Consider the following 23749-nt stretch of genomic DNA (forward strand, 5'->3'; position numbering starts at 1 on the left):
GGTCCATGGATCCACAAGATGCTTCTGGCATGCAGCGGGTTGTGCAACGCTCAGGAGGCCACATCTGCTCACACATGGTACGGTCCCTATCTACAATTTTCCTGGCTGGAAATATTACATTTTTCAAATTCCCATTGACAACTGTGGATGAAACCCTTAGTTCATACTTCTACATTATGGCCCAGGCAATAATAAGAAACTTCACTCTATAACAGCACTTCATAATCCACAAGTCAAACACCTCAGTGCAAAGCAGAGAAGGATCAATATTCATTCAGCAAATAAAATGTATCATATTAAAATGTATGGCCAACATAGTAATGTAGTAATAACTCCTGATATTGCCCACATCCTTTCCATATAGGCTGCAAACTGTGATGACAGATTCAGTGTTAAAAGGTTCACCTCGAAGAGCAGATTCAATATTTTAGAATTGGAGTTCACAGGGATGAGTTTGTCATGTTCAACATCAGGCTTGTATTTATCATCATCATCACCATTTATTTATATAGCACCACTAATTCCGCAGCGCTGTATAGAGAACTCACTCACATCAGTCCCTGCCCCATTGGAGCTTACAGTCTAAATTCCCTAACAAACACAGACACAGACTAGAGTCAATTTGATAGCACCCAATTAACCTAACAGTATGTTTTTGGAGTTTGGGAGGAAAGCGGAGCAGCTGGCAGAAAACCACGCAAACACAGTGAGAACATACAAACACCACACAGATAAAGCCTTGGCCATTGTATTAAAAAGAGTGACAGCACTTCTGACGTGTTTTTGCCTAATTAAAGCCACTATGCTGGGTAATGCAACTTACTGGAATAACTCCTAATACATGAAATATGAATTCTGCCAGAAATCACTTGTAGAAACCTCAGAAATACTCTGTAGCTACCATATGAGATCAATAGTAAATAACTCACCTTCAGTAGCAAAATTTGTAACCACAATCACAAACTCTGGACTAAACTAGATCTATTCATGGTTACAAATGCTAGTAAGGAAGGGGAGTAAAATAACACAGTTAACCTCACTCTAGACACAATTTCTTAATACTTACCAAGATTGTGAGCAAATGAATCTGTTTCTTGAATGAGCAAATGTCGTGCACCAGCTGGAATTTCAAATATCCTAATATAACCTTTCAGGAGAGAAAAAAAAAGAATATCAATACTAATATATAAACATTGTAATTACCAACTATTCAACATTTTAGTGTAGTTCTTTAAGAAATCAATTGGCCACATTTATTAGTAGAGATAAGTGTTTAAGGTATATGTGCTAAAATGCTTGTAGAATGATTTAACTGCAGGGACAGCTAAACTAAATTAGATCATAAAGGAAAGTACTATACGAATGATATCCTTTGTACTATGTGAGAATAGACTAAAAAATGAGTCCTTTAAATCAGGTCCCTAACAGTAACAAAACAATTCTTCTAATAGAACCCCCACCCTAGCTACCTACTTTACTTCTCAAGCTACTAGTTTCCTACATATAGGAAGGTCATTTAGGACAGCAAAAAAGGTTTGGGTGCACCATAATTGCCTTTTGCAATGTCATATGTCTATTTCTATGAAAATGTACCCATTTTTATAGATTTGCAGGCCAGTATAGCACCGCCTGCGAGAGTACAAATTTTGATCCTTTGATAGGAGGAGTCGGGAAAATCAAGGAGTTCCTTGCTGAATGTGGGTTAGGCACATGAAAGCACCAAGTTATGCAAAAGCAAGTTTAATTACTGTAGTACATAATTTTTAAAATTAGATTCAACAGATGGTGCATTTAGTGGACCATTCTCTGTTTAGCAAAGGACTTCAGAACATTTTTTACTAAGGTGATGGAATTAAGGCCTTGGTCTAAACTTTCATAAAGAAACCTTTTGTACCTTACAGGCAAAAGTTACACAGGAAAGAACATTTGTAGACTGATGCAAAAAAAATTAAAACACACAAATGTGACACATAATAAAAAACTAGCTCAATGTCTCTTTACTCTCAGGATTAATTTACAATATAAATAAGGATAAAATGAGCAGTATTTAAGAAGAAAAAACTAAACGTTTAAGTTAATTAAGTGGTAGTACAAGAGACTTTGAAGTAACTTTTCCCACCATTCACATTTCCAGCCAGGCTCAGAAATCCAAAAGAACTTGCAGAGCTTAAACCATCCATTACCATGCATGTGCTTCCTCATTCCCAGCTCTTCTTCCATTCACAACCCCCTAATAGATATTTAAAGAGGCTGCCTGAAGGCAAATATGATAGAAAGCGTGGGAACGTGCTACTCTTTCCTCTATATTTGCTATTATAGAGAGAGCCCATAAGTTTACATTCAATAATCATCTTGATTCTTGAACTACTTTTAAAGACAACCTCAATGTCCTCTTATTTACATGACATATTTGAGACATTAATGATGAAAAATGTAAAGGTTTTAAATAAGGAGATGAGAGTGACATTTTTAGTTTTGCTGTTACTGCAATGCTGTAAATGTTTGTGCAAATCGGGAAGGACCTTTAAGAAAGTGTAATAGGTAGCATCACCACTGTGTGCATGGTGATCAAAAGTTATGCACTGTGCATCCATATTTGTTTTATTATTTAATAAACCCAGCTCTGACTTTTCTATCCTTCTCTTTGGAGTCAGGTACCAACTGTTAAAGCAATTATAAGGTTAGAAGATATTTGATATCTGAAGCTAATAACTAACAAAATAATAAGTGTTTTATTGCATAGCTATTAAATTAGATATAGTGCATTGCATGGCATTTGTATTAGAAATCAATATAAATGCATATCTATCAAAGTGTATTAGAATTAAGAATGACACTGCATATATTATAAGCTGACATTCACAGATTAACCAACAACTTTATAACAAGATTTGTGCTGCGTTGTAATCCTATAGCATCCTGAGGGACTGCCTTAAATCTCTGATCTGTATGGAGATTTTGATATGGATAAGTGCTGACCAGGGCCGGACTGGCCATCTGGCACTTCTGGCAAATGCCAGAAGGGCCGATGGCTAGATGGGCTGGCCGACACTTCTTGGATTCCTGCATCTCTGCTGCGAGCTCATCTGCTCCCTCCCCCTTATCTTGTGCACTGTGCCCTGCAATGTGGACACAGTTTTTATTTATTTTTCTGACTAGGGAGGGGGGGTGCCGTGACTTTCGCGGGAGGGGGGGTGCCGCGATTTTCGCGGGATGGGGGTGCGCGGATTTTCTCACGAGAGTCGCAGGGGTGCCGTGATTTTGGCGGGGGTATGTGAATTTTTGCACGGGGGGGGCGTGATTCTCGCAGGGGGGGGGGTTAGGGTTTTCAGCAGTGTGGGAGAGCCAGGGGGGGAGCAGGTGCTGGAAGAGGGTGAGAACCGTGGATGAAGGGGGTGCTGGAAGAGGGTGAGAACCATGGAGGAAGGGGGTGCTGGAAGAGGGTGAGATCCAGGGGGGAAGGAAGAGGGTGAGAACCATGGAGGAAGGAGGTGCTGGAAGAGGGTGAGAGCCAGGGGGGAAGGAAGAGGGTGAGAACCATGGAGGAAGGGGGTGCTGGAAGAGGGTGAGAGCCAGGGGGGAAGGAAGAGGGTGAGAACCAGGGAGGAAGGGGGTGCTGGAAGAGGATGAGAGCCAGGGGAGAAGGAAGAGGGTGAGATCCATGGAGGAAGGGGGTGCTGGAAGAGGGTGAGAGCCAGGGGAGAAGGAAGAGGGTAAGAACCATGGAGGAAGGGGGTGCTGGAAGAGGGTGAGAGCCAGGGTGGAAGGAAGAGGGTGAGAACCATGGAGGAAGGGGGTGCTGGAAGAGGGTGAGAGCCAGGCGGGAAGGGGGTGCTGGAATAGGGGTGAGAGGGCCAGGGGGGAAGGGGGTGCAGGGAGTAAAGTGAGAGGGACAAAGGAGAAGATGGTGCAGGGGCATAGTTAAAAAAAAGTGTAAAGGGAGAAACATCTTAAGAATGGGAATGTCAGACAAGCAGCCATCATAAAACACAAGTAGTAATGAAGAATGGTAATGCACATAGGGGACAAGTGTTAAAAGAAAGTAAAAAAATCAAGCCTTCATACTCCATTCACTAATATTTTCCATACCGCAACTTCTAAATTTCCACTTTGACCACTGCCCTCGGTCCCTGCTCCCGGCTGGCTGTGTGAGCTGACAGCTGCAGATCCCTCATTACCCAGCGCGTCCAGTAGGAATACAGAACACAGGATGCCATAATCAGGTAAGTTCATATATTTTCTCATGTGCAATGTGTTTTTAACCATCCTTTGTTGAACTGGGGGCACTACTGTGTATCCAATGATGTTTAAAACACTATGCATTGCTCATTATTGCGCTGTAATTTTCTTGCATATTTATCTGTACAGAGACTTTTAATTAAGAGGAAAAAACACCGCTTGTCATACATTTTATCTGTGATTGTGTATCTATTTTTGTTTGCATTGTAAATGGTGTATTAAGCTGCTCCTGGGACTCACACTCTAGTATCTGATATGCTGTACCAATTTTTATTTGTGAATGAGTTTTTTGTCTGGGCACTACTGTATGGCATAATGTTATTTGGGGGCACTATTGTGACATAATACTGTATGGTATATGATTTGTGGGCACTACTGCATGGCCAAATATGAATTGAGGGTAATATTATGTGGAATAATATGGTATATGATTTGTGGGCACTACTGCATGGCCAAATATGAATTGAGGGTAATATTATATGGAATAATATGACCTGGGGGGACTACAGTGTGGCATAATATGAACTTCTGCCAAAGGAAAGTCTCTCATTGTTGAATATGACGGGGGCCCAAAGAAGTTGCTGTACTGGGTCCCAAAATTCCTCGTCAGCCCTGCCTGTGAGTCAAGGGGGTAGATGACTCCAGGTAAACAATCTAAATGTTTCCTATCTAATCAAACTGATGGATCACATCCAATTATCCCACACCCACCTCCCCTATCCCCTTTAATTAATATACTGTGTTATTTAAAATGAATAGAAATGACGCATAACCAGTTACTGTAGTATAAAAAAATATTATTCTGACATTTTTCTGTAGATGGAAATACTTTTAATGTGGCCGCGTGGGTTCAAATGATCATTCAATAGTTATGTTTTTTCTGATATATTTGTCAGAGTTTTACTTCATGTGGAATGATTCATGAAAATTCTGCCATTACTATTTAATTGAGGGAAAAGGATACCTGTTACCTATATGTGTGTAAGTATTCTGTTGTTGCTATTTTGTGGGAGATTTGAAAAAAGCAAAACATTGGTTTCCTACAGTGGCGCCTGTATAATTGGTGGTATTGCTGTAGTATGGGGTGGCGTGGTGGTGGCAATGTTGTAGTGTGTTTAGGGCTTAGTATTGCTAATAAGTATGACAGGGTATTGCTGTAATGTGAGGATGATGTTGGCAGCTGTGATGTGGGGGGTGATGCTGGTTGCTGGTATGTGGGGGTGATGCTGGTTGCTGTAATGTGGGGGGGGGGAGGTGATGCCGGTTGCTGTAATGTGGGGGTGATGCTGGTTGCTGTAATGTGGGGGGGAGGTGATGCCGGTTGCTGTAATGTGGGGGTGATGCTGGTTGCTGTAATGTGGGGGGGGGGGGTGATGCCGGTTGCTGTAATGTGGAGGTGATGCTGGTTGCTGGAATGGGGGTGATGCTGGATACTGTAATGTGGGGGATGATGCTGATTGCTGTAATGTGGGGGTGATGCTGGTTGCTGTAATGTGGGTGGGTATCGATGTAGTAGGAGTGTGTGTGGGGGGTTATTTATTGCTGTAATTTGGGTACTAATAATGTATTGTCATGGTATTTATTGATGCAATATGGGTGCTAACAATGTAATGTTGAGGGTCATTAGGAGAAATAAATACCCCCCCCCACACACACACTCATACTACATCATGTTGTACTGCACCAGCAACGCACACTGCGCCAGCATCAGTGTGCAACAATATAGTGCATGGAGCCCACAACACGTGGGCCTGTGTGCTTTAAATGCCAGGGCTGATTTTTAGTCCCAGTCCGGCCCTGGTGCTGACACAATGAAAGAGCTTTCAGTATGCTAATACTAAAATTAAGCAAGATTTGTTATTCTTTAAATTTGATATGGAATCAACAAATGAAGATCGAGCACCAGGGTGTAACCAATGCATCTGGACTATGAGGAGTGAAGAATTCTCCTTTAAGAGATGATATCCTTGTGTTGTTTTTTTTTAGAAATGTACATGTTAGAATATCATGAATATGCAATTAGCTTTGTAACTAGGGATGTTCACTGACCCCCGTGTTTTGGTTTTAGATCTGTATTAACTTTGTGTTTTGCTTTTGGCTTTGCCAAAACTGCCCTGACGTGTTTTGGTTCTGGATCTGTATTTTTTTGCAAAAATTGCTAAGATCGCATAATTTGGCTCTTTTTTGTTCCTATATTATTGTTAACCTCAATAACAATAATTTCCAGTCATTTACAGTCCATTTTGACCACCTCACAGTTCACAATATTATTTTCATCCAGCTTAGGCCAAAGACTGCAGCAAGTTGACTGGTTACTAAGCGACAGAGCAGCGGCAATAACACACAGCAGTTTATAGGACATCTATGAAACATTGCCACAGAGCAGTGTCAGAAAAGAAAAGTGGCAAGATGGAATTGTCTTTCAGTCCCCCCAACCACCCTTATGTTGGATATTATAAAGGACATGTACAGTTTAACAAACCAAGCACTTCAGCGATAAGGACTGACACTTTTGTGGCTGAAGTGCTTGGTTTGTTTGGGCCCCCACAAAACAGGCTACCAATAGTCTTAAGGCAGCTAAACTAACAGTGCTGTCAATTTACTCTACAGTGGCAAGATGTTGTTGTCATCATCCTCACCCTCATCAATGTGTACATCAACCTCACACAATATTAATTCATCCACTGGAATCCATCATTACAGAATTCTCTGTACTTTGGTATAATTGCCGGTGAAGGCCTTCCTTGTAAAATTTGTAGTTCCTTTTGATGAATATCGTCTTTTCCACATTTTCAGGAAGTAGCCTCCTATGCTGATTGCTTACAGGGGTCCTGGGTGTGCTGAAAAGTCTGAGTACACATTGCAGCATAGATATTGCAAAGTGAGTTTGTACATGGGTCTCCAAATTTTGTTTTTTTTTCCTCCCAGTATGTAAAGGGACTGTCTGATGTGTCTATTTGTATGCTGTCATTAAAATAATCCTCCACCAGTCTTTGGATGTTGAGAGTATGATCAGGTGAACTTACAGCAGATGTCATGATCTTTGGGCAATTCTTTTAGACCAGACCAGATGTCAAAATATTGTTCTGACTCATCTGCATCACCACTGGGTCTCTTGGGAAAGCTAAGCTTATTCCTAACAGTAGTTGCCTGAGAAACTGAAAAAGATGTCGTTGTGCCATGTACCACTTGAGCTGTCAACTTGCTCACCAGGTGCTCATTGCATCTCTTGAGATCTGGTTCGGTTAAAACAAAATCAATTTCTCAAGCTGCTTTTTCAAAAGTCTAATTAGGGGAATGACTTGAGTCAAGTTAGCAGTGTCTGAACTCACTTTGCAGGTGAATACTTTGAATGGTTTCAGCACTTTACACAACATGGGAAGTATTCAAATTCAATTCTTTTTGCAGCTGCTGCAATCTCCTACATGCTGTTGCTGAATGCCGAAAATGTCCTGAAAATTTTCCAGCCACAGACAGCATCTCCTGCACGTCTCTTTCATTTTTTTTAAAAAGCTCTGTGATGGAATTCACCCAGCTGTAACGCTCTCACAATATTTGTGGCATTATCAGAAAGCACATATTCTGAAGATGACATCCCACAAAGCCTCTGAAAGATCCGGCGTTGTTTGTTAGATGCTGCTGTTCCTGCTGCTGAAAGCAATTCACCAACCCAGTGGGCTGTCAGTCATATAATCTTTAGTTAGCCCATATCTGTGGTTAAGTGTACAGTGAGTAGAATGGCATTTTGTTGCCCAACAATTAGTTTTTTCTAAAATCCTGGTACAGGTTAGGAATTGCTTGTTTAGTAAATTGGCATCAATAAGGAATTTGGTAGTGGGTACGAAAGACTTCAATTAACTGTCTAAAACCAGCTGCATTAATAGTGGATATTGGATGCAGATCTAATACTAGCAGGGTAGCCATGGCGCCTATGATCCGCAACTGGATGACAGCTTCTTCTTGCAAAGGATTGTTTAAAAGTCAATTTGTAATGTTGTAAACTACTAGTAGTCTTCTTCTTGGACTGCTTCCGGGATGAAGATTCACCCCCAGCAGCAGCAGGTCTAACGCTCAAGAATTCTTCTGAGGAATCCTGGATAGGGGAAGAGTCATCTAGCCTTATCAACCTTGATGCAGGCCTAACTTCGAGCACTACTGAGGACATTGATGATGAAGATGTTGGCAGTGTAGATTGCAGGTACCTGGATCTAGCTTAGAGAAGGGAGGTAGCTGATGCTGAACTCCTTATTTTTTTTTTAGCATAAGTTTCTGATTTTCCCAAAAGCTTACCATAAACTTGCATCAAATGGCATACCATGGAAGAGGTTCCAAGATGGTTAAGGTCCCTACCTCTACTAACTGTGGCTTTACAAACACCACAAATGGCTACACAACTGTGGTCAGGATTTGGGTAAAAATATTTCCACACATAAGAAGTGGATTTTTTGGTCTTATTCCCAGGCATGACAATGGCTTTCTTCTTATCACTGGTAAGAACTGCTTCCATTGGTGCATAACTTACACAAACGTTCTCATCATCAACATTAGCTCTATCGTCAGCTACACAAACATTCCCCAAATCCGAAGTGGCATCCTCAAATTTTATATCACCAGCTATACTTGTGCTGCTCATCCACACATTTGCAGAAATGGTGAAAGGAGGCTTTTTTACGAGTACAGTATCAGAACGGACAGCCTCACAAATAACACTCGTCGATAGACTCTCCTCAGGGATTTATGACATTTTCAAACACAGAGATTGTTCTACTGACTTACTGTTTTCTTTCAGCACCGATTTTACGCATGTAATTTTTTTGCCACCTCTTCTAGACTCCAAATGACAAGGTCTTGAATTGTCATGACAGACAGAAGAAGATGCTTTACTGACAGTTGCATATTTCAGTTTCTTTGACTTAAACCCAATATGTCATTAAGCATAGTTTTTAGCAGATGACATTGAAGGACTATCATCATGACTGGTGCCAGCAGCTGGTTGGTGCTATTGCTCTTCTGTCGACTGATCATGATCCATATCGATGAACACACACAATTTGTCCAAAAATTCAAAAAATGTTTAAACTTTTTTCTGTAAATGACAAATGACTACACAACTGAGTAGAATACACACCACAAGTCTGTGATTTTTGTGAACAACGCAGTCAAATACAGACACTAGAACAGCATGTAATTTGAATACCTGCTTTTTCAGCAAATGACAACTCAGTTGGGTACACACTGCGAGTCAGTGCTTTATTTCAAAGTGAGGTTTTTGGACAATGATATTGTTATTAATATTTTAGGAAATGTTCTATTAGAGAGAATAAACTATTTCTTTTGAACACATCAATAAAAGGTTGCTTTTTTCTAATACTAAGAATGCTCTTTATGCTGAGATGCTTTCAATACTGTTAACAAAACTACAAATACTGATTTATGATAGACATTTTATCAGGTTACCTAAAAATACAATGCTTGTTTTGGGTAAAATCATAAGGTCATGTTGTTTTTGTTGTTAGTATATCTATATATATATATCTATATATATATATCTATATATATATATATATATATATATATATATATATTTGCTTGTACTATCTTCAGACTTGCTAGTTCTCTCTTGGGTTTGAGTTTGGGTGTGTTTTGTCGAGTAAAACTGTAAAACTCATTTTCTGCTGTTAAATGAACACATACAATAGCTGATTTAATTTAGAATGCAATGCAGCACGATGGCAACATAAACAGAGAGGATGCATACAGTTAGAAACTTTACAGTTGCAGAAACAACAGATGTAAGTCTATCGTACACCTACCAAAAGGAAACATAGAAATTCATGATTGTTTATAAACATATTTGCCATACAGTAGTTCTATATTGAATCAGTATCTTGATTACGTGTTACTGTTTTTTTATTATTATTATTATCTTTAATTTATAAGGCGCCAAATAGGGTCCGCAGTGCCGTACATGACATACAGAAAACATTGAGCCATGACACAACATGATACAGAAAGAACAAAGAATGAACAAAAATATATACACAGACACAGGTAACATGGTAATGCAAATCAAATTATTACTGGGACAATGAGTGCATGTGATGTAGAAATCAGCAAGACATAGGCCAGAGCTTAAGAAAATAGGGCTAGGGAAGCAGGCCAAGAGGTACAGAGGGTGATGGAATAGTAGAAGGAGCACACAAGCAAAGAAGGGAGACACAAATAGGGTGGTACTAACTGGGGGAGAAAGCCGGGACAGGGGAGTTAGGAGGAGGACTGATAGACTTAAATAAAGAAATGCGTCTTAAGGGCACGCTTCAAGCCTTTGAGAGTAGATGCTAACCTGATGGAATGTGGAAGAGCGTTCCACAGCTGGGGAGCAGCCCAGGCAAAGTCCTGGGGACGGTAGTGAGAAGAGGTGATCAGTGAAGCGGCGGTCACAGGCAGAGCGGAGGGGGCGGCTAGGAGTGTAGGTAGAGATGAGATTGAAGATGTAGGGTGGGGAGGATTGATTAAGAGCTTTAAAGGTGAGGGTGAGGAGTTTAAATTTAATTCTGTAGGCAATGTGGTGACTGTTGGAGGGAGACAGCAGAGATAGAGCGGCGTGAGAGAAAAATGAGGCGGACAGCAGCATTGAGAATAGACTTAAGAAGGTCAAGGTGAAAATCAGGTAGGCCACAGAGATGGAGGTTACAGTAGTCAAGGCAGGAGATTACAAGCGAGTGAATGAGGGTTTTCGTAGCTTCCGTGGTGAGAAAGGGGTTTATCTTGGATATATTCTGAAGGTGGAAGTAGCAGGATTTAGAGAGGGACAGAATGTGAGGCTTGAAGGAGAGGGTGGAATCAAGGATGACCCCAAGGCATTGGACTTGAGGGACAAAAATGGGTAGGGTTATTAAAAGAAATCGAGAGGGGGGGTGGTGGGATAGTCCTGGAAGGGGGGAAGATGATAAGCTCATTCTTGGAAATATTGAGTTTAAGGAAGCTTTGGGACATCCAAGATGAGATGGCTGAGAGACAGCAGAAGACACGAGACAAAGGGAAATGGGAGAGGTCAGGGGATGAAAGATAGATTTGGGTATCATCAGCATAGAGGTGGTACTTTAGGCCAAAGGAGCGGATGAGGACACCAAGGGAGGAGGTGTAGAGGGAGAAAAGCAGGTGGCCAAGAACAGAACCTTGAGGAACACCAACAGGTAAGGGAAGAGGGGGGGGATGTGGAGTCATGTGTAGAGACTGAGAAGGAGCGGTTGGTGAGGTAAGAGGAAAACCAGGAGACGACAGTGTTACAGAGGCCTATAGAATTGAGAGTTTGCAAAAGGAGGGCGTGGTCAACGGTATCGAAGGCAGCAGAGAGGTCAAGAAGGATAAGAAGGCAGTAGTGTCTTTTGGATTTAGCTAGGAGAAGGTCATTAGTGACCTTAGTGAGGGCAGTTTCAGTGGAGTGGAGGGAGCGAAAACCGGATTGGAGCGAGTCAAGGAGTGAGTGAGAAGAGAGAAAAGAGGTGAGCTGGTTGTAGACAACCCATTCAAGAAGTTTGGAGGCAAAAGGAAGAAGCGAAATAGGGCGGTAATTAGAGAGAGAGGTGGGATCAAGAGATGGTTTCTTGAGTATGGGGGAGACAAGAGCATGTTTAAAAGAGGAGGGGAAGATACCAGAGGAGAGGGATAGGTTGAGGAGGTGGGCAATGTGGGAGCAGGCTTCAAGAGACCGGGAGCGGAGGAGGTGGGAGGGGATTGGGTCCTGTGGGCAAGTGGAGGGGGGGAGTAAGAGAGAAGGGTATAGACTTCATCTGCAGATACCAGGGTGAAGGAAGAGAAGGAGGGTGAACTAGCAAGAGGGGAGGGGAGAAAGGAGATAGCAGCCGCAGATAAGAGTGGGAAGGGGGGCAGAGTGGGCAGGTAGGGGGGAGAACTTTGGATAAGAAGGGACTGCTGGGAGATGTCATGATGTGTAGACTCAAACTTGGAGGTGAAGTGGGTAGCAAAGTCGACAGCAGAGAGCGTGGGGGGAGTGGGAGAGGAGGATGGCAGAGGAGGGAGTTGAAGGTGGCAAAAAGCCGACGGGGGTTGAAGGATTAGGAAGAAATGAGATCTTTAAAGAGGGAATGTTTAGAGAGCGATAGTGCCGAACTGTAAGAGGCAAGTATGAACTTGAAGTGGAGGAAGTCAGCTTGAGTGTGTGACTTTCTCCAGAGCCGTTCTGCACTGCGGGAGCATTTTTGAAGATAGCGGGTAAGTTTTGAGTGCCACAGTTGCGGCGAGGACCGACAAAGCATAATGGTGACAGCTGGGGCGACAGAGTCAATTGCAGTGGTAAGAGTGAGGTTGTAAAAGGAGACAGCCTCATCGGGGCAAGAAAGAGTGGTGATGTTGGAGAGGAGCAAGCCCAGGGAGAAGGAGAATGTGGTAGGATCAACTGTGTCAAGATTACGTCTGGTGAGAGTAACTTTGGTGGATGGGGACGGTGAGAGGGGTGGAGAGATGCTAAAAGAGAGGTGATAGTGGTCCGAGAGAGGAAAAGGTGATTTAATGAGGTCAGAGACAGTACCAAGGTGTGAAAAAACCAGATCAAGGGAGTGCGGTGGGAGGGAGAGGAGGTCCATTGAGAGACACCAAGGGAGGAGGAGATGGAGAGAAGTTTGGAGGCAGCAGAGTCTGAGGGATTGTCTATAGGGATATTAAAGTCCCCAAGGGAGCCAGGTGGCAAAGTGATCGACGAATTGGGAGACAGGACCGGAAGGACGGTAAATAACAGCAACACGGAGGTGGACTGGGTGGAATAGGCGGATAGAGTGAACCTCAAAGGAGGAAAAAGAGAGAGAAGGTTCAGGAGGAAGAACCCGAAGAGAGCAGCAGGAGTAGAGAAGTATGCCGATGCCACCTCCTTGCCGATCCCCAGCTCTGGATGTGTTGGAGAAGGACAAGCCCCCGAAAGAGAGAGCAGCAGGAGAGATAGTGTCCTCAGGGGATAGCCAAGTTTCAGTGATGGCAAGCAGGTTAAAGGATCTAGAGATAAAGAGAACATGGATAGAGGTCAATTTGTTAACTGACCTAACATTCCAGAGACCATAGGATAGAGGAAGAGTGGGAAGAGGATAGATGTGGATAGGACTGTTGTGGTTGCTCGACTGCAAGGGTGAGTATGAAATGGACCGAGGGGCATGACAGGGAGAGAGGGTTGGAATTGGATGAGAACCAGAAATAAGAGGGGATTTGTCAGCAGACAGGAGACGAGGGGCTGGGGAGCAAGATATGGGGGAGGAGTGGAGATGGGGCAAATTAGGGGGTTTATGAATGGGAGAGGCAGAAGGTAGGAGTGGCGTGAGGGAATAGATTACCAGGGTGGAAAGAGAGGGAGGTGGTAGGTAGGAGCAGACTGACGCTGAGAGAAGAGCAGCGAAGGGGACAAGAGGGAAAGAGTGTGAGTGGGGAAAAGGAGGAGAGAGGGAAGGGAGGAGAGAGGTGGAGGGGGCAGTGAGTCAGATCAGGGGCACAGAGCCACAGAAGAGAGGAGAGGAGTGAAATAGGGAGGGGGAAGGGAAGAGAGAGGGAGGAGTGAGGAGGAGGAATAATATGGAAAGGCTGGGCAGGGGAAGCAGGGGGATAGAGGGAGAGGACAAAAGAGAGAGAGGAGCAAATCATTATAAAGCTAGAGAAGGTATGGAATAGACAGTCGAAAGTAATACAGAAATCAAGGATGGTAAGGGCTAACAAGTGAAGTGAGGAAATTATGAGAAAAGGAAAAGTGATTGAAGCGAGAGAGTGCATTGGTAGAAGGAGAGAAAAGAGGAGGAAAAGATGTAAAGTATGAGCCAGGGTATAGGAAGCAGTAAGGGCAGCAGAGAAACCTGATGGGTGTGTTTAGAGAAACAGTTAGATTTAACAGTTACATTAGGCATGATTGGAAGGCAAAATTATTACATAAGGCATAATACAAGGTGCACGGAGCTGGTTATGTAAGTCCACAGGACAAGAGGGAGCCAGTTAAAGATTCAAGCTAAGTGGGGCAACAGTGCAGTTTAAAGGTGGTAAAAACAAGCAGCATAAGTGGAATCAGCAAGTGCTATTAAAACTGCAGCAGCCAAAATAAGTGTGAGAAACAGATCAGCAGGGAGTGTCCAGGCAGTTGACAATGCAGGTGGTGGAAGATATCAGAGTTCACAGCTGAATGTGGAATGTTGTCCTCATGTAGCAGTGTTTGCAGGTAGAAAGTTCCCCTCCTGTTCTCCTCTTGTTTAGCTCTTGTATATCTTTTACTATACTAGCTAAATTAGTTAAAACACTTGTAAAAATCCTCACTTAGAAGAATCCTCACTAGCTAACAGCCTCACTGTTTTCTGATTCTTTTCAAGAATCTCTTACAGATATTTTTCTACTCCTAAAGCAGCTTGCATACACAGGACACAAAGTATCACAAGATAAGTTATAACCCTGTGAACCTAAGGTAACATATTTGGGACACTGCTTGACAAAAGCTCAGCGAATGCTAACACCTGACAGAGTAAAGCTTATCATTCAACACCCTTTACTACAGATTCAGAAAACAGGTCAGAACTTTTATTGGAATATGTGGGTATTCTCCACATTACCAAACAAGGTAATGCATACTGCAGAAGCTGATTTTGCCTTTTATGCTTTGCAACAAACAGAAGCAACAGTGGCAGGGGTACACACACAAATACATGGTGACTCACAGAAGCCACTGGGTTACTACAGCTGTCTTTTGGACACAGTGCCCACTGACTTGCCAATGTGTTTTCGAGCTGTAGCAGCCACTGCGGCTCTAGTTGACAGGATACAGGACATAATATTGCAGCACCCAGTCACTTTGCACATACCACACACCATTGCTGCAGTACTAAACTCTGCTCGGACCAGGCACGTTTCCAGTGCCAGATTTACAAGATAGGAGCTGGCACCCCCAAATTTCTTTTCTCCACACTGAATCCTGCTACTCTTCTACCTTATTAGAATATATATTCTCAGAGGGTGGAAGAGCAGTATTAGGATTCAAAAAAAGGAGACCATGATTGCACAAATTGTTTGCAACAACCTTTTTCAATAAGAGCAGAGATACTGAAATTGTAGAAGCTGGCCAGTTAGGACCGCCTGGCTCATTCAGCTCAAGTAGCCAAACTTGTAGCATTGATAAGGGTTTGTGTAATAGTAAAAAAACAAATCTGTGAACATTTACTTTTGCATTTGGGGTGGTTCATGATTTTAGCGCAAATTGGAGCTTGAGGGTTACCCCATATCACATGCACAATAAGATAAAGAACTAATTGATGCAATCCAGTTACCAAAACAAGAGCTGTGATTAACTGCCAGGCATATACATTGCAAGAGGACCCTATTTCCTTTGGAAATAAGAGAGCCATTGAGGCAGCTAAAAAGCAGCTGCCATTTTGAGCCATGATCAAGATTAAATGAATGTACAACTGAATGTATTTCAAGTAATCGATAAAAAAACAAACAAACAGATTTACATACAAACGTTTTGTACCTCACAGGAGAGGTGGCCATCTGAGGTAGCACACGGAATAACCAATGTTGGAAAAGAAGGTATGTGTAGAATGATTGAGAATTACTGGTACGCACCCATGCAGAAAAGAAAGCACAGTCATGTCTCCTGTGTTTGAGAATGAACCTAGGTAAGGCAATACCTACAGAGTCATCACATATCTCTCCCATTCCAGAGAATGCATATAGATTGCATACAAATAACAAAGGTCAGAAATTTTCAATAAGTATATACAATAAATGTATTCTCTGGTTGGATTGAGGCCTATATGGCACAGCTGCATTTGTAGCTAAAAATATAGTGCAAGAGTTTGTGTAAAGGTATAGCATCCCACAGATAATAGAGAGTGATGAGGAACACATTTCACAAGAAAAGTATGTGTCAGCACATGGGAATAAAGAACAAATTACACACACATTATCACTCGCAGGCTAGTGGTAATGTAGAGAGGTACAATGGGACCATAAAAGAATAAGCTTGCTAAAGTCACGACTGAAAATGGCATGAGTTGGTTGGAGGCATTGTATTGTCTGTGCACAACCCCAAAGCCACCACTAAATCTCTTATCTGTCACGATCTGCCCTCAGCCTATGCGCTACATGCTGCTTGCATGGCAGCTCCTGCCTTTTTGTCCTATTATTGTATTGTATTGGCAGTACCTCCACTCACCAGAGGTGCTGCTATTGTGTGCATTAGGGGTTAACCTCCCTGTTCAATCATTCTATGCACCTGGGTGTGGTCCATTTAAACCTGTTTCTCCCAGCTCACATGGCTGGTTATTGTTGTCCCATCCTGTGATGTCCTTTCCTGTTGTCCAATCCTGATGTAATTTCCTGTTGTCCTTACCTGATTGTTTCTGGACATTCATGCTACTTTCTGCATCAGCTGGAACCTGGTATTTTTCACTGCTCCTTATTACCTGTTGTTAATACCTACCCTCTGCTACCCTGCATTACCGTTTACCTGGTTGTTTCTGGACATTCATGCTACTTTCTGCATCAGCTGGAACCTGGTATTTATCACTGCTCCTTATTACCTGTTGTTAATACCTCTCTGCAAATAAACACAGAGTGTTTTCACCAAATTCGTGACTCCTAGCTGTACTTCTGTTTGAGATCTGTGACATTATCATATTAACTCCTGTTGGGACGACTGCCCAATATCATGTGCAGCCCACAAATGGACAGATCTTTAGCGCATGATATAACAACTGACTATGGACAGTCACTCCAAAAGTAACAAGGGAAACTGCTGAAAGGATTACCTAATGGACCGTGTCATACAGTTTTGTCAGGAGATTATGTGAGGATTAGAAAATTTTTACATTCAGGTTGTCTTGTAGATCGACGGGAAGGGTCATATCAAGAGTTGTTTATAAGGACCTCTTCTCTAAAAGTCGCTGAAAAAGGACAATTAGTTACACACTTTGCATTGTAAGAAGGTAGTCGACCTGGCCAAGGCCTCAATTACGGACGTGAGTAAAGCCGCAGAACCAGAAATCAAACTGCCAACCTGTTAAGATGGGGGTGTTTGGGGCTCTGATACACACTCATCACCTTAAGAAGAGGAAGTCGCCATTGGATCATTCATTTCTTGAGTACCTGACAGTGGCCATTGTCCTGGTAACAGGATTAACCCGAATCCTGAACTTGTAAAGGGCTATAAAAGTGTAGTGGTGAGTAAAGGCTAATGTACAGAAGACTATTCTACAGGTAGTAATAAGGTAACAATGACAGATTTTCCTGACACTTTACGAAATAGCGATTCCACAATGACCCTTAAGACAAATGTATCACATTCACATACTTCCAACACACCAATACTGGGCATATGGAGTAAGATGATTATTAATGAGAAAACTAAAGTCACAAAATAACATTTAAAAGGTAACCACACCTGTTTTTACGACCATAGCAGAGCTTTAGCCACAGTCTTATGTGTGAATGAAACATTTATCAAATGACACCTAAAAATAAATTATCAGACTCACAATAGTAGGGTTACGGTTAATTTTGAATCAAAAGGTGATATTATATTGGAAATGGACTAAGATGAATTTAAAGTCCTTCAAAATTATGTGATCTTTTTATACAATATTGTAATCATGTGAAGTATTACACACATGAGAGAAGGGAACTAAATTATAAATAACATATAACCTGACAGTAATACAAAATCCCCTAGCAAGGGTCACTGTAGAAATAGTTAAAACAGTTGATTAAGGTAGAAAGACCTAAACTGGGAAATGAAGAGAATTTCTTTCAGAGGTCAGGCAGTTTTGTGGCGGATTGCCAACAATACGTAAGTGTATTGTGGACATTCTCCAGAAGAAAAGTGTATAGAATGGCATTGGGACTACATTAATGCAGTAACCTCAGGATATTGTGTTACATTACAAACAATATATGGGGCAAAATGTTGTACTTATCTTACAAATTCCTCCAATCCAGAAGACGTGATTGATGAAAAGATAGATAAGATTATGCAATTGAAGAATACTTTTTGTTAGAGAACATAAGAATACAAGTGTAATACCAGACTCCTGGTTTAAGTGGTTAGATGGTTCAACCGGGTTCTCAGAAAAAAAAAGAGAGACTGATTTGTCCAGATAAAGCATACCTTAGGAAACTAATAATTTTAGTGTTAATAGTGATAATAGTAATATATATAGTTGTAGGATGTGGAGTGAAGATTTTAACTGCATGATGAACAGATTTTCTGAAGGTAATTTGGACATCTACTGAATGAGTAAAAATGTTCCGAGGTTTGGAAATCTTTATAGGATGGAGCTGTTAAAGCAATTATAAGGTTAGAATATACACTATATGGATAAAAGTATTCGGACGCTTTACCATTGCACCAACAAGGCCTGTAATGACCTTGGATTCATACTTTAATATGCTGTTGGTCCTCCTTTTGCAGCGATAACAGCTTCCACTTACTCTTCCTGGAAGACTTTCCACAAGATACTGGAGTGTTTTTGTAGGAATTTGTGCCCATTCTGTAGAGCATCTATGAGGTCAGGCACTAATGTTTGACGAGAAGGCCTGGCTCACAAGCTCCATTTCACTTTATCCCAAAGGTGTTCAATGGGGTTGAGGTCAGGGCCAGTCAAGTTCATCCACACCAAATTCATCAAATCATGACTTTGTAGCCCTTGCTTTGTGCATTGGGACACAGTCATGTTGGAATAGAAAAGAGCCTTCCTCAAACTGTTGCCACAAATTTGGAAGCATAGCATTGTCCAAAATGACTTGGTATACTGAAGCATTAAGATTGCCCTTCACTGGAGATAAGGGGCCTACCCAAAGCACACATTTCTTACAGTAATGCCAGTGGAAGTCAGAACTCTTTAGCTATGGAATCAGCAGAGCGCTGGCAACTATTATGCAGTATGCGCCTTAGCAGTCATTGACCCAGCTCTGTGATTCTACTTGGTCTTCCGGCTCGGGCTGAGTTGTCCCTAAACTTTCTAACTTCACTTACAGTTGACCATGGAATATGCAGCACAGATGAAATTTCACGAACTGTCTCATTGCAAAGGTCACCTATCACAGTACCACACTTGAAGTCACTGAGCTATTCTGAATGACCCATTTTGTATCATAAATGTTTGCAAATGGAGACTGCATGGCTAGGTGCTTGATTTTATACACCTCTGGCAAAGGGTCTGATTGAAACACCGCAATTCAATAATTAACAGGCGTGGCCGAATACTTTTGTCCATATAGTGTATTTGATATCTGAAGCCAATAACTAACAAAATAATAAGTATGTTATTGCATAGCTATTAAATTAGATACAATGTATTGCATGGCATTTGCATTAGTAATCAATATAAATTGATATGTATCAAAGTGTATTAGAATTAAGGATGGCACAGCATATACTATAAGCTGACATTCACAGCTCAACCAACAACTTGTTATCAAGATTGTATGCTCTAACTATTGTGCTGAGTTGTAATCATATAGCAACCAGAAGGACTGCCTTAACTATCTGATCTGTATGGACATTTTGATATTGACAAGGGATGACAGAGTGAAAGAGCTTTCAGTATGCTGATACTAAAATGAAGAAGATTTGTTATTCTTTGAATTTGAAATGGAAGATCGAGCACTACGGTGTAATCGATGCATCTGGACTCTGAGAATTGAAGCATTCTCTTTTAAGAGATGATATCTTGTGTTTTCTTACAAATAGTAATATATGTGTTAGAATATCATGAATAAGTAATTAGTTGTGTATCTTGTAACCCATAAATATCAAGTGCGTAAAAGTCTTTTGGACTGAAGCCAGCAGAGATGCATACTCTCATTTTGTAAGATGGCTGTTTTACTTGCTGTTTTTATTAATCTTTTATTTTGGAGTAAACCTTCATTACTTCAGACTTCTTTTCTGGACATTCAATTATTTCAACCTTAATACAACCTCCTAAGATCAGGGGTAGGCAACCTGCGGCTCTCCAGGTGTTGTGAAACTACAAATCCCTGCATGCCTTGCCACCTATCTGCTGGTTATCTACTGGCAAAGCATGCTGGGACTTGTAGTTTCACAACACCTGGAGAGCCGCAGGTTGACCTACCCCTGTCCTAGATCAACACAAAAATTCCTTGACTATTTCTCTGCTTCACATACACTGCACATACTTGAAAAATACATAGGGGCATATGTACTCAAAATTAAGCTCTAAAAAGCTGCAAAATAGTGAATTTATGCCCATATGCTGAGCCGTATGTAGTGAATAGCATGTGCACTAGGTTTACGTCAGGCATACATACGCTTACAAACGAACAAGTAATTAGCATAAAAAACGTTTGTTAACATTTGATAGTGAAAAAAACACATTCGCTATTATATTTGATTTTAATTAAAAAACCCTAATAACAGCATAAATAATATCCCTTCTTGTGTACGAATGAAAATAGGCAAACATATACAGGGTGGTCCATATATGTGGAAACACAGTTTTAAAACAGAAATGAGTAAGGAAATGTGACTGGATCACTGATAAGTAACTTTTGGTATAAATTTATTTAAAGGAAATAGCGCAGGGCGCTTATTTATAAAATTGCATGTGCACTTATTTTTTATATTGTGTATATTGTGAGATAGGAAATTGTTATTTCTGATTCAGGGTAGAAAATTTGTTTTTTTCTGTTTTAACCTTTCAAAAGAAAATACCTTATTTCTGATGTATACCTGATACAATAAGTCTTTGTTTTGAAAGCCTTTAGCATATCTTGGTGCAAAGAAATGCATTCATGTCTAAGGAATATGTTTGATTTCTGATAAGCATTTGTAAGTCTGCTGTGTAGCCTAGAGGATGTCCTCATTAAGGCTAATTAAGTCTATTCAATGTGAGTGACCAACACTTGAATGCACAACAAGGGGCCGTTACCTGAATGCAGGTTCTGTTAAACAGACAGGAACTCTAAACAATGGAGACAGAACATCTGCAGAAATCAGGGGGATGTGGAAGTTAAATTGTGTTAGATGCAAATCTAGATTACATCCTGAGATCTGATGGAATATTCTAGATAGGTTGGAGCCAGCTAGGCCCAAGAGGCTGGCTTGCCTCTGATAGGAGTTATGTCAGATCTGTATAAAATGCACTGACTTGTACACTGAAATGTGTTTTTCTGATTTCAACATCTGAACTGATGACTGGTACCCCTAACCAGTATGAGCAAATAAACATCTTGCTTCAAAGACCTGCTTGGGAACATCTTCAATTTTGCTGTATTCCTGTGACCTGAAAATTAGACCCTAAAACTAATCCGTTCTCCGGCTGTTATAAGGTTTGGACCAAAGCTTTCCAGTACCACTGCTCTGCCTGCTACCCATGCAGCCCTGGTCAGTGTGATAGGCCAGTGGTGGATCCATCCACAGCAACCCTGATCCACAGTAAAAGGTCAGGAGTACCAATGCAAGTACACTAGCAATGAGGTACGCTAGCAGCGTCAGTTACCCAGAAGGAACGTGGTTCTGAGTGCCATAGAAGGAGCTCAGTGGTGGCAGCAGGACACTCCCAATGCGACAGGAGGGGCGTATTCGGCATAACAAAAGGGGAAGGTGGCAAAGTAATCCCAGCAGCAACAGACAGGGTGGCATAGGTGATCCATCCTGTCACAGGAAATATTAATCCAGTGTCTATACATATGATCTGGGTGTAGTGGAAAACTTTTTAGGGTATGTGGCCAGTTTGGCGGCCATCTTGAAGTTGGTCATCTTGGATGCAACTCTAATTTTTTTTTAAATAGGAAGGTACTCATGTGGGGTTGGTAGATGTTTGCATTTGATTATAGCTATTTGACCACAAGTGTTCATATATTTTATTGTCTATATATACCTAAGCTATGGGGATAGTTTTATCTGGCTATAATGGGAGTGTTGTGTTAGAACTAAACAATCTAATCATTCAGGAGTTGTTTCCATTTTGCATTATAATAAATTTTTTGCATATTTTCAAAACAGGACCTCAACTTTCCAGAAGCCAACTAGAAGACAACAATGCTGCAAGTACAAGCAAGAAAGAACGTAAGGTAGTCAAATTTGCAAGAACAAGCAAAAAAGAACAGCAAGTACAGGAGAACAGCACAATCTGTCTAAATTTGAATGCTGGAAAATACTCCTGAATACTCATATTCAAGAATATTTTTATACACCTATACCTTGTTGGTGGTGGGGCGCTAGGAGTATATTAGTGTAGGGCATTGGGAACCCTAAATCAGGCCCTGCTGGAGACCATTATTATCAGTGTGTATTTGCACCAGGCCACAAGCATCCTAATTAATAAAGCTACATACAGTATATGAGTCTCTGTGCAGGTCTGCATTTGTTTGCAATTACACTAACATTAGTCTGCCCCTTTCCTCCCCTGTACTATCGCTCCAGTCACAAGCTTCAGATGCTAGTAAATTTGAATGCATGCATATGCATGCTTCTATTTTTGTGGGCATGTGCAGTACTACGCAAACAGGCGTACAGTACATCAAACTCAGCATCCAGCCCAAACTCTCCTACAAGGTGACATCACTATAGATAACGCACCTTCTTCTGCCACATAATTCTTCTTATAAACTTTTGGCATTTCCCGCAAATAGGGGAGATTCAATTAGCCGCAATGTTTTCAGGAACATCGAGGCTGCACATTTTTACTGTTAATACAGTAAAAATATATACTGATTTTTGCTCGTACCACTATGGGACACATTGCGCATATTTATTTATTTATTTTTTAATTGAATCACCCCCTTAGACTAATAACTCCACCCTTAAAAGCTGGTAATTCTCTTTATATCATCTTTATTCACTTCTGTTCTGTTGATGACTGTAATATGTGACCAGACAGACCCATTTGCAAACAATTATAACTAAGGTTTCATGCGATTTGACGTGTAGTTAGTAAACCATGCAATTTACAAAAGGCAAAATCACACATTGAATCCCATGAATCAAAACCACAAGGTCTCTAACCACTTTTGAGGTTTGGAGACCTGGGGGTAAATGTATCAATATGCGGGTTCTTCAACACCCGCGTGTTCAGCCTCTTCCGCGATTATATTTCAAGTGGTGCTGCATTGTAAAGGGAAATTAACCCTTTACAATGCAGCGCCGCTTGAAATTTAATCGCGGAAGAGGCTGAACACGCGGGTGTTGAAGAACCCGCATATTGATACATTTACCCCCTGGCTGGGATACAAACCATTCCATGTATCAACCTATACTTAATAGTCAAAAACGAAGATGTGATTCTGACGGGGATATAGCTCCAACTGCATGCTGTAGTGCCACAAGAGGTTGCACTATATTTGCCACCCCTAGAGGACTGAGGTCCATGCTAAATAGATGGGATAAAACACATCCAGTTTTACCATGCTATTAGGCTTGAACTGCATGAGATTTAGGGGTTTCCAAATCACCAAACATCAGATGTGGTTTGAGTTTTCCTGTGCTTCAGATCTGAAATGCGATTTGTGTCAG

At 41.3% G+C, this 23749-nt stretch overlaps 1 protein-coding gene across 2 annotated transcripts in view; it reads right to left on the minus strand.

Annotated features, from left to right (window-relative positions):
• Window positions 1-23749, minus strand: part of LOC142152766 (A disintegrin and metalloproteinase with thrombospondin motifs 2-like) — a 775540-nt gene that overhangs the window by 246983 nt on the left and 504808 nt on the right. For both annotated transcript variants that reach the window (XM_075209748.1, XM_075209747.1), the window contains exon 15: window positions 1067-1147. In XM_075209748.1, the coding sequence (XP_075065849.1) occupies window positions 1067-1147 (81 nt within the window). The remainder of the gene's footprint in view (window positions 1-1066; window positions 1148-23749) is intronic.

This window comes from Mixophyes fleayi, chromosome 4 (genome assembly GCF_038048845.1).
Source record: "Mixophyes fleayi isolate aMixFle1 chromosome 4, aMixFle1.hap1, whole genome shotgun sequence".
In the NCBI taxonomy this organism is placed as follows: domain Eukaryota; kingdom Metazoa; phylum Chordata; class Amphibia; order Anura; family Limnodynastidae; genus Mixophyes; species Mixophyes fleayi.